Genomic DNA, 14994 nt, shown 5'->3' on the forward strand with positions numbered 1-14994 from the left:
GGATTGGGCAGGGGGTTGTGCTAGAAGGGAGGATTGGGCAGGGGGTTGTGCTAGAAGGGAGGATTGGGGAAATTTGTGCTAGGAGATGGGATTGGGCAGGGGGTTGTGCTAGAAGGGAGGATTGGGGAAATTTGTGCTAGGAGATGGGATTGGGCAGGGGGTTGTGCTAGAAGGGAGGATTGGGGGGGATTTGTGCTAGGAGATGGGATTGGGCAGGGGGTTGTGCTAGAAGGGAGGATTGGGGGGGATTTGTGCTAGGAGATGGGATTGGGCAGGGGGTTGTGCTAAAAGGGAGGATTGGGGAAATTTGTGCTAGGAGATGGGATTGGGCAGGGGGTTGTGCTAGAAGGGAGGATTGGGCAGGGGGTTGTGCTAGAAGGGAGGATTGGGGAAATTTGTGCTAGGAGATGGGATTGGGCAGGGGGTTGTGCTAGAAGGGAGGATTGGGCAGGGGGTTGTGCTAGAAGGGAGGATTGGGGAAATTTGTGCTAGGAGATGGGATTGGGCAGGGGGTTGTGCTAGAAGGGAGGATTGGGCAGGGGGTTGTGCTAGAAGGGAGGATTGGGGAAATTTGTGCTAGGAGATGGGATTGGGCAGGGGGTTGTGCTAGAAGGGAGGATTGGGGAAATTTGTGCTAGGAGATGGGATTGGGCAGGGGGTTGTGCTAGAAGGGAAGATTGGGGGGGATTTGTGCTAGGAGATGGGATTGGGCAGGGGGTTGTGCTAGAAGGGAGGATTGGGGGGGATTTGTGCTAGGAGATGGGATTGGGCAGGGGGTTGTGCTAAAAGGGAGGATTGGGGAAATTTGTGCTAGGAGATGGGATTGGGCAGGGGGTTGTGCTAGAAGGGAGGATTGGGCAGGGGGTTGTGCTAGAAGGGAGGATTGGGGAAATTTGTGCTAGGAGATGGGATTGGGCAGGGGGTTGTGCTAGAAGGGAGGATTGGGGGGGATTTGTGCTAGGAGATGGGATTGGGCAGGGGGTTGTGCTAGAAGGGAGGATTGGGGGGGATTTGTGCTAGGAGATGGGATTGGGCAGGGGGTTGTGCTAAAAGGGAGGATTGGGGAAATTTGTGCTAGGAGATGGGATTGGGCAGGGGGTTGTGCTAGAAGGGAGGATTGGGCAGGGGGTTGTGCTAGAAGGGAGGATTGGGCAGGGGGTTGTGCTAGAAGGGAGGATTGGGGAAATTTGTGCTAGGAGATAGGATTGGGCAGGGGGTTGTGCTAGAAGGGAGGATTGGGCAGGGGGTTGTGCTAGAAGGGAGGATTGGGCAGGGGGTTGTGCTAGAAGGGAGGATTGGCCAGGGGGTTGTGCTAGAAGGGAGGATTGGGGAAATTTGTGCTAGGAGATGGGATTGGGCAGGGGGTTGTGCTAGAAGGGAGGATTGGGCAGGGGGTTGTGCTAGAAGGGAGGATTGGGCAGGGGGTTGTGCTAGAAGGGAGGATTGGGGAAATTTGTGCTAGGAGATGGGATTGGGCAGGGGGTTGTGCTAGAAGGGAGGATTGGGGAAATTTGTGCTAGGAGATGGGATTGGGCAGGGGGTTGTGCTAGAAGGGAGGATTGGGGGGGATTTGTGCTAGGAGATGGGATTGGGCAGGGGGTTGTGCTAGAAGGGAGGATTGGGGGGGATTTGTGCTAGGAGATGGGATTGGGCAGGGGGTTGTGCTAAAAGGGAGGATTGGGGAAATTTGTGCTAGGAGATGGGATTGGGCAGGGGGTTGTGCTAGAAGGGAGGATTGGGCAGGGGGTTGTGCTAGAAGGGAGGATTGGGGAAATTTGTGCTAGGAGATGGGATTGGGCAGGGGGTTGTGCTAGAAGGGAGGATTGGGGGGGATTTGTGCTAGGAGATGGGATTGGGCAGGGGGTTGTGCTAGAAGGGAGGATTGGGGGGGATTTGTGCTAGGAGATGGGATTGGGCAGGGGGTTGTGCTAAAAGGGAGGATTGGGGAATTTGTGCTAGGAGATGGGATTGGGCAGGGGGTTGTGCTAGAAGGGAGGATTGGGCAGGGGGTTGTGCTAGAAGGGAGGATTGGGCAGGGGGTTGTGCTAGAAGGGAGGATTGGGGAAATTTGTGCTAGGAGATAGGATTGGGCAGGGGGTTGTGCTAGAAGGGAGGATTGGGCAGGGGGTTGTGCTAGAAGGGAGGATTGGGCAGGGGGTTGTGCTAGAAGGGAGGATTGGCCAGGGGGTTGTGCTAGAAGGGAGGATTGGGGAAATTTGTGCTAGGAGATGGGATTGGGCAGGGGGTTGTGCTAGAAGGGAGGATTGGGCAGGGGGTTGTGCTAGAAGGGAGGATTGGGCAGGGGGTTGTGCTAGAAGGGAGGATTGGGGAAATTTGTGCTAGGAGATGGGATTGGGCAGGGGGTTGTGCTAGAAGGGAGGATTGGGGAAATTTGTGCTAGGAGATGGGATTGGGCAGGGGGTTGTGCTAGAAGGGAGGATTGGGGGGGATTTGTGCTAGGAGATGGGATTGGGCAGGGGGTTGTGCTAGAAGGGAGGATTGGGGGGGATTTGTGCTAGGAGATGGGATTGGGCAGGGGGTTGTGCTAAAAGGGAGGATTGGGGAAATTTGTGCTAGGAGATGGGATTGGGCAGGGGGTTGTGCTAGAAGGGAGGATTGGGGAAATTTGTGCTAGGAGATGGGATTGGGCAGGGGGTTGTGCTAGAAGGGAGGATTGGGGGGGATTTGTGCTAGGAGATGGGATTGGGCAGGGGGTTGTGCTAGAAGGGAGGATTGGGGGGGATTTGTGCTAGGAGATGGGATTGGGCAGGGGGTTGTGCTAAAAGGGAGGATTGGGGAAATTTGTGCTAGGAGATGGGATTGGGCAGGGGGTTGTGCTAGAAGGGAGGATTGGGCAGGGGGTTGTGCTAGAAGGGAGGATTGGGCAGGGGGTTGTGCTAGAAGGGAGGATTGGGGAAATTTGTGCTAGGAGATAGGATTGGGCAGGGGGTTGTGCTAGAAGGGAGGATTGGGCAGGGGGTTGTGCTAGAAGGGAGGATTGGGCAGGGGGTTGTGCTAGAAGGGAGGATTGGGCAGGGGGTTGTGCTAGAAGGGAGGATTGGGGAAATTTGTGCTAGGAGATGGGATTGGGCAGGGGGTTGTGCTAGAAGGGAGGATTGGGCAGGGGGTTGTGCTAGAAGGGAGGATTGGGGAAATTTGTGCTAGGAGATGGGATTGGGCAGGGGGTTGTGCTAGAAGGGAGGATTGGGGAAATTTGTGCTAGGAGATGGGATTGGGCAGGGGGTTGTGCTAGAAGGGAGGATTGGGGGGGATTTGTGCTAGGAGATGGAATTGGGCAGGGGGTTGTGCTAGGAGGGAGGATTGGGGGGGATTTGTGCTAGGAGATGGGATTGGGCAGGGGGTTGTGCTAAAAGGGAGGATTGGGGAAATTTGTGCTAGGAGATGGGATTGGGCAGGGGGTTGTGCTAGAAGGGAGGATTGGGCAGGGGGTTGTGCTAGAAGGGAGGATTGGGGAAATTTGTGCTAGGAGATGGGATTGGGCAGGGGGTTGTGCTAGAAGGGAGTATTGGGGGGGATTTGTGCTAGGAGATGGGATTGGGCAGGGGGTTGTGCTAGAAGGGAGGATTGGGGGGGATTTGTGCTAGGAGATGGGATTGGGCAGGGGGTTGTGCTAAAAGGGAGGATTGGGGAAATTTGTGCTAGGAGATGGGATTGGGCAGGGGGTTGTGCTAGAAGGGAGGATTGGGCAGGGGGTTGTGCTAGAAGGGAGGATTGGGCAGGGGGTTGTGCTAGAAGGGAGGATTGGGCAGGGGGTTGTGCTAGAAGGGAGGATTGGACAGGGGGTTGTGCTAGAAGGGAGGATTGGGCAGGGGGTTGTGCTAGAAGGGAGGATTGGGCAGGGGGTTGTGCTAGAAGGGAGGATTGGGGAAATTTGTGCTAGGAGATGGGATTGGGCAGGGGGTTGTGCTAGAAGGGAGGATTGGGGGGGATTTGTGCTAGGAGATGGGATTGGGCAGGGGGTTGTGCTAAAAGGGAGGATTGGGGAAATTTGTGCTAGGAGATGGGATTGGGCAGGGGGTTGTGCTAGAAGGGAGGATTGGGGGGGATTTGTGCTAGGAGATGGGATTGGGCAGGGGGTTGTGCTAAAAGGGAGGATTGGGGAAATTTGTGCTAGGAGATGGGATTGGGCAGGGGGTTGTGCTAGAAGGGAGGATTGGGCAGGGGGTTGTGCTAGAAGGGAGTATTGGGGGGGATTTGTGCTAGGAGATGGGATTGGGCAGGGGGTTTTGCTAGAAGGGAGGATTGGGCAGGGGGTTGTGCTAGAAGGGAGGATTGGGGAAATTTGTGCTAGGAGATGGGATTGGGCAGGGGGTTGTGCTAGAAGGGAGGATTGGGGAAATTTGTGCTAGGAGATGGGATTGGGCAGGGGGTTGTGCTAGAAGGGAGGATTGGGCAGGGGGTTGTGCTAGAAGGGAGGATTGGGGGGGGGATTTGTGCTAGGAGATGGGATTGGGCAGGGGGTTGTGCTAGAAGGGAGGATTGGGCAGGGGGTTGTTTTAGAAGGGAGGATTGGGGGGGATTTGTGCTAGGAGATGGGATTGGGCAGGGGGTTGTGCTAGAAGGGAGGATTGGGGAAATTTGTCCTAGGAGATGGGATTGGGCAGGGGGTTGTGCTAGAAGGGAGGATTGGGGGGGATTTGTGATAGGAGATGGGATTGGGCAGGGGGTTGTGCTAGAAGGGAGGATTGGGGGGGATTTGTGCTAGGAGATGGGATTGGGCAGGGGGTTGTGCTAAAAGGGAGGATTGGGGAAATTTGTGCTAGGAGATGGGATTGGGCAGGGGGTTGTGCTAGAAGGGAGGATTGGGGGGGATTTGTGCTAGGAGATGGGATTGGGCAGGGGGTTGTGCTAGAAGGGAGGATTGGGGAAATTTGTGCTAGGAGATGGGATTGGGCAGGGGGTTGTGCTAGAAGGGAGGATTGGGGGGATTTGTGCTAGGAGGGGGGATTGGGGGGATTTGTGCTAGGAGATGGGATTGGGCAGGGGGTTGTGCTAGAAGGGAGGATTGGGGGGGATTTGTGCTCGCAGGGGGGATTGGGGGGATTTGTGCTAGGAGATGGGATTGGGCAGGGGGTTGTGCTAGAAGGGAGGATTGGGGGGGATTTGTGCTAGGAGGGGGGATTCGGGGGATTTGTGCTAGGAGGGGGGATTGAGGAGGTGTGCTAGGATAGGGGATTTGGGTGAGGAGGAAGGATTTGTGGTGGGAAGGGTAATTTGGAGGAGGATGTGCTAGGAGGTGGGATTGGGGGGATTCATGCTAGGAGGGGGGATTTAGGGGAGAGGAGTTGTCCTAGCGTGGAATATTTGAGGGGAATGAGGATGTGTGCTGGGGGGTGAAGTAGAACTATATGTGAAGTTTTATTTTTTTTTGGAGGTCATGCCTAGGGCACAAAATAGTCTAGTACCGGCCCTGCCCCTACCTGTTCATACTGGATCATGTACATGATCTAGCACAGCATGGCTGCTCTGCCGCACTAAATCTGTGGTAAGCAGTCCACAAGTGGTTAAAAAACATCCTTGGGGGGCCGCACAATCACCAGCTCTGGCACCTCTTATCAGAAGCTGCGGCCATCAGATGGCAGTGAGCTATCATCGACACCAGAGGTCTCCTACCCCACAGCCCACCTGAGATCCTCCCCCAACCCCTCCCCGGACACAGCACCCTGAAGCACCTATACTGCTCCCCAAATAATAGCCCCTTCAGAACCCCCCCACCCGCAAGCCCCCTTATGGAGAGCTGAGGAACCAATGCACCCCTAACTAATCCCCCCAAAGAAAAATGGTATAGCTCCCTTAACTGCACCACACAAGTCTACCCATGATGGTGGAAGATCTACCGGGACCAGTCCAAGCACCCTCTTTCACCAAAGATATGCAGGAGTTATCTGCTAGGTAAAGGTTTCAGGTGTCACCACCATACAAAAGGTGCAACTCACTAAAAGCCTACTAACCATCCTAAGCCCCACATGAGAGAGACCTAAATTAACCCCAGGTGACCTTGTAAAATCTGGAAAATTAAAATGAAAGCACACTGGAAGCCTACTGCCGTCACAATGGACATACCCTAGTGGATGGATGAGTATGCAGAGAAATTAGGTCTTCGGTGGCATAAGCCTGCTAGAATGATAACAATCTCAGGTAACAATGCAGGAATGGCAGCAGTCCATTCCAATACAGGTAATATCTACATGAAGTTCTTATGTGGAATGCTGATAATGATAAATGGATACATAGTGACTGAAGGTCATGGATGGATGAGCCGCAGTGATTAAACGCTCTGTGCAAGCATGTGTGCAGCATATGCCATAGATGGATTGAGCAAACAGATAGCATCAAATGGTCACAGTCCTATGTATAGATAAGTAGCACCAACAATGGAACCCATCTGTGATAAGAATGGTGACTGTGGGTGCTATCCTGTGCAAGGGCTTTGCATCAATGATAGGGCAAGAAAACTAAATACAACTGATATGTCGGGAATTAGTACCTAAACAACATCCTCTCGTACAGTATGTGTCCAGCAACGTGCCTAAGCTTCTCTCTATTATTTATATTCACTCCCGGAAGACAGCTATTCCTGTATTTCTGGGAGCCCAACCATGATCCTACTGATCTCGGCTTCTTGTACAGCAGAGTTGCTGCAGCTACTATGCCCAACCCTCCCCTGCCCAGTCACAGAAATATTGGTATTCTGTGAACACATTAAAAAAAATACAAAGACTACTGTGAATGGGAAGCAGAGGGAAGGGTAGGAATAGCTGTTCTGTGTGCTTCTCTCCTCTCAGATCCTGGAGTGTCTCTCTGTAGAGTAATAATAAACCTGTCAGATGTAAATAATAGAAGTCCAACAGTTATCATGCACCTTGTTAGACTTAACAGATAATGTGCCTTTATGTTTCACAAAGTGGCTGCTTTCCTGGAATTCAGCTTTAAAATCTAGACTTAATTTAGGATAAATGTTCCCCAGACCAGCAGAAGAGTGTTGATCCTCTCAACCAGTTGAAGTCTGCCAGTCCCCCCTGACCATCAGAAGAGTTCTCATTCCACCAAATCGTCAGTAAAATGCCTGTTCCTCTGACCATCAGAAGAGTCCCTGTTCCTCCAACCAGCTGAAGTGTGCCATTACCCAAACCATCAATAAAATACCTGTTCCTCTGACCATCAGAAGAGTGCCTGGTCCCACAACCAGCTGAAGTGTGCCCATTCCCCCAAACCATCAGTAAAATGCCTGTTCCTCTGACCATCAGAAGAGTGCCTCGTCTCCCAACCAACTGAAGTGTGCCCATTCCCCCAAACCATCAGTAAAATGCCTGTTCCTCTGACCATCAGAAGAGTGCCTGTTCCTCCAACCAGCTGAAGTGTGCCCATTACCCAAACCCTCAATAAAATGCCTGTTCCTCTGACCATCAGAAGAGTGCCTGGTCCCCCAACCAGCTGAAGTGTGCCCATTCCCCCAAACCATTGGTAAAATGCCTGTTCCTCTGACCATCAGAAGAGTGCCTGTTCTCCCAACCAACTGAAGTGTGCCCATTCCCTCAAACCATCAGTAAAATGCCTGTTCCTCTGACCATCAGAAGAGTGCCTGTTCCGCCAACCAGCTGAAGTGTGCCCATTACCCAACCCATCAATAAAATGCCTGTTCCTCTGACCATCAGAAGAGTGCCTGGTCCCCCAATCAGCTGAAGTGTGCCCATTCCCCCAAACCTTCAGTAAAATGCTTGTCCCTCTGACCATCAGAAGTGTGCCTGTTCCGCCAACCAGCTGAAGTGTGCCCATTCCCCCAAACCACCAGTATAATGCCTGTTCTTCTGACCATCAGAAGAGTGCCTGGTCCCCCAATCAGCTGAAGTGTGCCCATTCCCCCAAACCATCAGTAAAATGCTTGTCCCTCTGACCATCAGAAGTGTGCCTGGTCCCCCAACCAGCTGAAGTGTGCCCATTCCCCAAACTATCACTAAAATGCCCGTTCCTCTGAGCATCAAAAGAGTGCCTGGTCCCCCAACCAGCTGAAGTGTGCCCATTCCCCAAACCATCAATAAAATGCCTGTTCCTCTGACCATCAGAAAAGTGCATGTTCCCCAACCAACTGACGTGTGCCCATTCCCCCAATCCATCACTAAAATTCCTGTTCCTTTGACAATCAGAAGAGTGTCTGGTCTCCAACCAACTGAAGTGTGCCCATTCCCCCAAACCATCAGTAAAATGCCTGTTCCTCTGACCATCAGAAGAGTGCCTTTCCCCCCAACCAACTGAAGTGTGCCCATTCCCCCACACCATCACTAAAATGCCTGTTCCTCTGACCATCAGAAGAGTGCCTGGTCCCCCAACCAGCTGAAGTGTGCCCATTCCCCCACACCATCACTAAAATGCCTGTTCCTCTGACCATCAGAAGAGTGCCTGGTCCCCCAACCAGCTGAAGTGTGCCCATTCCCCCAAACCATCAATAAAATGCCTGTTCCTCTGACCATCAGAAGAGTGCCTGGTCCCCCAACCAGCTGAAGTGTGCCCATTCCCCCAAACCACCAGTATAATGCCTGTTCCTCTGACCATCAGAAGAGTGTCTGGTCCCCCAACCAGCTGAAGTGTGCCCATTCCCCCAAACCACCAGTATAATGCCTGTTCCTCTGACCATCAGAAGAGTGTCTGGTCCCCCAACCAGCTGAAGTGTGCCCATTCCCCCAAACCATCAGTATAATGCCTGTTCCTCTGACCATCAGAAGAGTGTCTGGTCCCCCAACCAGCTGAAGTGTGCCCATTCCCCCAAACCATCAGTATAATGCCTGTTCCTCTGACTATCAGATGAGTGTCTGGTCCCCCAACCAGCTGAAGTGTGCCCATTCCCCCAAACCACCAGTATAATGCCTGTTCCTCTGACCATCAGAAGAGTGTCTGGTCCCCCAACCAGCTGAAGTGTGCCCATTCCCCCAAACCATCAGTATAATGCCTGTTCCTCTGACTATCAGATGAGTGTCTGGTCCCCCAACCAGCTGAAGTGTGCCCATTCCCCCAAACCATCAGTATAATGACTGTTCCTCTGACTATCAGATGAGTGTCTGGTCCCCCAACCAGCTGAAGTGTGCCCATTCCCCCAAACCACCAGTATAATGCCTGTTCCTCTGACCATCAGAAGAGTGTCTGGTCCCCCAACCAGCTGAAGTGTGCCCATTCCCCCAAACCATCAGTATAATGCCTGTTCCTCTGACCATCAGAAGAGTGTCTGGTCCCCCAACCAGCTGAAGTGTGCCCATTCCCCCAAACCATCAGTATAATGCCTGTTCCTCTGACTATCAGATGAGTGCTCATTCCCCCAGCCAGCTTAAGTTTTCCCATTCCTCCAAACCGGCAGTATCATGCCCATTCCCCTGACCAGCAGAAGAGTGCCCATTCCTGAACCAGGTGAAGAATAGTCTGTCTCTTGACAGTAGAAGCATGCCAATTTCTTGAACAGAAGTATGCCCAAGAGTGCCCAAGAGTTTTGCTATTCCCTGGCAAATAGAAGTATGCTTATTTCCACAGTTAGCAAAAGGTGCCTGTTCCCTGACCAGCAGATATGTGCCTGTTCCCTGACCAGCAGATATGTGCCTGTTACCTGACCAGCAGATATGTGCCTGTTACCTGACCAGCAGATATGTGCCTGTTACCTGACCAGCAGATATGTGCCTGTTCCCTGACCAGCAGATATGTGCCTGTTACCTGACCAGCAGATATGTGCCTGTTCCCTGACCAGCAGATATGTGCCTGTTCCCTGACCAGCAGATATGTGCCTGTTCCCTGACCAGCAGATATGTGCCTGTTCCCTGACCAGCAGATATGTGCCTGTTCCCTGACCAGCAGATATGTGCCTGTTCCCTGACCAGCAGATATGTGCCTGTTCCCTGACCAGCAGATATGTGCCTGTTCCCTGACCAGCAGTTATGTGCCTGTTCCCTGATTGGAGGAACTGTGTTCATTCCAAAACCAGAGATAGTTTGTCCATTCTCTAACAAACAGAGGTGTTCCCATTCCAAAACCAGCAAATTGTGCCAGTTCCTAGGTCAGAAGGAAGTAAGCCAAATAACTTACCAAAATAAATGCTCATCCTCTGACCCACCTCAGTTCCTGTCAAGTACAACAGTTATCTCTGAGCTTCTCACACAGAGGTTTCTTTCAGGGTTCTGTAGATAATTGTATAATTAACAATACAATTCTCACCTCAGCTCTCAGATTGTACAGCCTGGAACCTCAAGTCCCACAGTGAGACAAGTATTCCAGGTTCCTGTAGAGTATTGTTTAATTTATAATATAATTCTCATCTCAGATCCCACAGTGTACAGCATGGAGTCACTTACCCATATGTGTATACCACATTTCTGAAGATTAGTTCATTATTCATAGTATAAGTTTAGCTTCTTCATTGAAAAGCCCACATCTCCAATTCCCCAACCAATAAGCATCACTCCAAAATCCTGTAGATTGTTGTATACATTGTAATACAATTCTCACCTCAGCTCCTGCAGGGTACAGTTGGGATCTCTGAGTCCCTCACACAGAAGTTTTATTCCTGAGTCTTCTAGATCATTTCTTGATAAATCCAGTTTTCTGAGAGATTGGTTAGTGATAAGAACAGAGCAGAGATCATCACAACATAAAGAAGTCAGATAACAATACCGGAGTCTGCAGAGACAAGAGGAGATACACACAGATATGTGGTATAAGATTATTACTAACTGAATTATTGGAGGGATAAGAAACCACAAATAAATGTTTTTAGATTGATACATTTTTACACTCAATATATGTACAATGACAAAATATAAAATGTGTAGCAGCCCCCTAGTTACATTAGGGGAAGTTAGATCCCTGATGGTTAGACAGGAGCTGTCAGTAGCTCAGGTGCAATAGCCTGAGAAGGGAAAATTGGGTCAGGGCTGAGAGATTCTGCAGGTCAGCCTCTCTGGAATTTCCCCCTTCCCAAGGTTTTCGTAGGAAGGCCTTGGGGACAGTGGGTGGATTTTGAGGAGTGGCTGGCTGCGCTTCTTTAGGGACCTCAGCCAATCCCCAACAGGAGGTTGGAAGGGGGCTGGGCTTTTTAAAAGGTGTTGGAGCCTGCTCAGTCAGGGGTAGAGGAGAAGTGGAGGTGGAGTGGAGTAGAGAGGAGAGATGTGAGGCTTGTGGAGGAAAGCTGCCAGAAGGCCTGCTGGGATGGGGAAAACTACCTACATACTGCTGGGTGGAAGAGGAGTTCATCTGGGGTGGCACAGTGGCTAAATGGTTAGCATTTCTGCCTGGCAGTACTCGGGTCACTGGTTCAAATCCCAACCATGGCACCACCTGCCTGGAGTTTGCAAGTTCTCCCTGTGCTTGTCTGGGTACTCTGGTTTCCTCCCACACTCCAAAGACATGTTGGTAGGTTGATTAGCTCCTGTCTAAATTGTCCCTAGTATGTATATGTATGAATGCAAGTTAGGGACCTTAGATTGTACACCCCTTGAGGGTTAGGGACTGATGTGAATGTACAATATATATGTAAAGTGCTGTGTAAATTGACAGTGCTATATAAGTACCTGAAATAAATAAACAGGTGTTGCTGTCAAGCACTCCAAAAGAGACGGTGTGTGAATAGTTCAGGAAGTTTTGTCCTCAATATTTTGGTTCCCTTGGGCATCCTATACATCCCTTTAAAACAAAACCAACGCTCAAGGTCTGATTTCCTGTCTGAGGATGAACGGTGTGTGAAAATGCTAATGGACTGGCTGTGCAGGACTAAAGAGGGACCCACACAAAAATTCATTAGCAACCTCCAAGGGGGTAGTGCTGCAAATGCAATCCAAGTTTTATCTTCCAGATACACCCAGAGAAGTGAAAGATTGAGTTTGTGCAGTCTTATGCAAATTTGATGCGTTATTGGAACACCTACTGTATGTAAACTATAGTATATAGGAAGAACAAATATAGTAATAGTAAGGACAGGAGTGCTGTCTCACAAATGTCTAAATACCGAGCTTTGTTGGACCCCAGAACCCATAGTACATGTCCATGTCTTCTACTGGGCCCTGGTGATGGACCTGATTACAACAAACTCTAGTTTCTGAAGAATAATTGTCTGAGCTGTAAGCACACTAATGTATATCAATTATACTTTATTTTAATATTTTTTTTTATTATTTTAATATCCAATTTTTTTACACTTTTTATTGTATTTAATTTTTTGATGTAATTATTTATGTGGTAGAATTAATTTTAGATTTTTTTGTTTAATTATACCCTCCGGTTTATTCATTGTTCCAGAGAGGGAATATTGTGTATTCCATTGATTGCCATGTATATCCATTATGTACACTAGATGGCAGTAAGGATGTGCATTCTTTTTATGTATATTTTGTTGATTTGGAGTAGTGACCTTTTTTAACCTGATCTTGATGAATAGATTCATTATACATATTTTTATATTATCCACAAATTACTTACCACATGTGATTTGGCCATCTTATGTGGATCTGTCCATTCCATATGGATTTGGCCATTGTGCATGTTTCTTTTCATTCTCATATTGAGGCTTGGTTTCTATACTGGTCTTTTCCGGTATTATATACTGATGGACGGGATTGTCAAATTGAGGCTTGGATTCAGTTCCTGTATGGACCTGGTCACTCTATGTGGTCTCATTTCCTACGTGAATCTGGACATTTTTTATAGATTTGGCCATTTTAAATATCTCTCTATGATCTATATTCAGGTTGGGTTTTACAAACTGGTTTCTTATGGTATTACTGAACAGTAGATGGAATTGTTAAATCGAGGCTTGGATTTAATTCATGTGTTATCTACTTCCGGTGATCAGTTTGGGTTGGTTGTGCTCCAAATTGAGGCTTGGATATCCTCTAAGCATGGTGGCAGAGGGTGGCTCCGTATCCCCTAGAGGATGTCTTTTGATGACGAAACTCGTCGGGCAGAGCCTCCCTCTGACATCATTGCGCTGGCGGCCATCTTGGAAACTGTCTATTTGAATGCTTTTAACTGTTCTACAGCTTGTAAGTAGAATTTCATTTGTGCAAATATAGAAGTTTTTGATATGTATTGCACTATGAGAGGCATTTTTTTATCATGATCTCATTTGACATTGCATCTTGAGTTCACATTTGAGTTGGAGGTTTGGAATATCCCTGTTCCGGGTATGACACGGAGAGCCTGTTAGTGCTCTATATCACAATGCTGGTTGGGACCCCTTATAATTAAGGGGTCTCCATTTCTGGTAAGCCTCCATTTAATTATTTGATGGTGGTACACACTCCGGTGACCATTTGAAGGAAGATTATCTGCATTGCACCTACAGTATTATCACTGATTGTGGAGTTTTTATCTTTATATGGACTTTACTATGTCTATATGGACAATAAGTTATTGTTTTGTTGTTTTGACCCTATTTCACAGTTCTTTATGTGTACTTGGGGTTAGCATATTTTGCACAGTATTATTTAATTTTTCATTTTTGATTGCCTTTCAAAGGTAAGAGGGTCTTCATAGTGCATATGTATGTTGTATGATATCCAAAGGTTGATTTGCCCATATTTCACAGTTCTTTATGTACACTTGTGATTAGTGTATTTTGAACAGTTTTAACTTATTTTTTTATTTTTGATCACCTTTCAAGGTATGGAGGGTCTTCATAGTGCATATGTAGGTTGTATAACATGTCATGGTTCACATAGTGCAGTACCCATTCCAACTGAGCATTTGTAATCCACTGGTTTGCAGTGACTTTTTTGTAGTCTTTTGTTGTAGCCAGGGGGATCTCAAGATGGACGCCTAGATATGCTGGTATCTCTGGCTGGTGTCCCACCTGCAGCTGCTGATTTGTCCACTTGCAGGTGGCACTACTTGCTTTCTTACTATATACAGTATATTGCTCATCCTCTTTATTTGCCCCTATGGAGGAGCACTGGCCATAAAGTGGGAACATCCCTCACCCTGAACCTGAATTTTTGGATGTCCAGTGCTGGAGTTCATGGGATCCATGTGGTGATGTGGATTGCCTGGGGACACTTCTCTGGTGGACTCTGTGTGGGCTGCTAGCAAACAGCAACTTCTTATTTATGACCTCTGGGTCTACCATACATAGAGAGGATTATTAATTTACTAAATTCTTCCCTGAAGAAGAAATGATTTTCTGAAACATGTCGGGATATATATTGGAAGACTACACCTCGACTGACCAAGCTACATTCCATTCAGCAGTTTTTCATTGGTGTGTCTTTGTATCTCAGGGTATATGTTCTCTGTATCGTTATTGGATTGTATACAATCTAATGATTCACACTGTTCATATGATTTTATTGACCTATATGATTCCCCTTCTTTTATAAACAAGATATGTTTACAAATAGAGATTGACGTTTGTCTTTTTAACTCTACTCCATATAAATGTTTTTGCCTTTATAGTTTCAGGGGGATTTTCTGCTATTGTTCTTTAGTCCTACCTATGCTGTAAACACCTGTAGAACATCAAAAAAATGTAGGCACTGTTGATCCACTCTGGTTGCTCCAGGCACCAGCAGGTAGGATAAGAGCAGACATTTTACTGTCATGAGCAGGAACATGGCATACAGAGTCTCTATTAGGAGCCACCTGTTGAACAGCAAAGGGACACTTGTAGACTGATGGGCCATTCTGGTTGCTCTAGACAATGGCAGGCAGGATGAGAGTAATGGCAGTGGGCATTTCTTTAGTCTTAGCAGGTACATACTGAGCATAGTCTTTAGTACAGGCCATCTGGGGAGCAGCATAAAGACTTTTGGATAAGCCCGGCATGGTTGCTATGGGCAACAACAATAGCAACAGTTCTTTAACACACAGCAGCAATCACAATCCTGGTAGTACAGTACACTCCACTTTCCCACCAAGCACCGTGGCACTTTCCACTGGCTCGTTGGTTGCCAGTTGTTAGGGGGCAACAGCCATACAGGTAACTATAGGAGATCCCAAAATAGCAAGCCC

General features: G+C 48.6%; 1 protein-coding gene across 1 annotated transcript in view; it reads right to left on the reverse strand.

Annotated features, from left to right (window-relative positions):
* The window catches only part of LOC149461827 (NACHT, LRR and PYD domains-containing protein 12-like), a 196707-nt gene that overhangs the window by 58330 nt on the left and 123383 nt on the right, over positions 1 to 14994 (reverse strand). The window contains exon 6 of the mRNA XM_089677623.1: positions 10504 to 10674. Coding sequence (XP_089533749.1) covers positions 10504 to 10674 — 171 coding nt within the window. The remainder of the gene's footprint in view (positions 1 to 10503; positions 10675 to 14994) is intronic.

Source organism: Staurois parvus, unplaced genomic scaffold, assembly GCF_062004578.1.
Source record: "Staurois parvus isolate SC_StPar_1 unplaced genomic scaffold, SC_StPar_1.0 ptg000191l, whole genome shotgun sequence".
NCBI lineage: Eukaryota > Metazoa > Chordata > Amphibia > Anura > Ranidae > Staurois > Staurois parvus.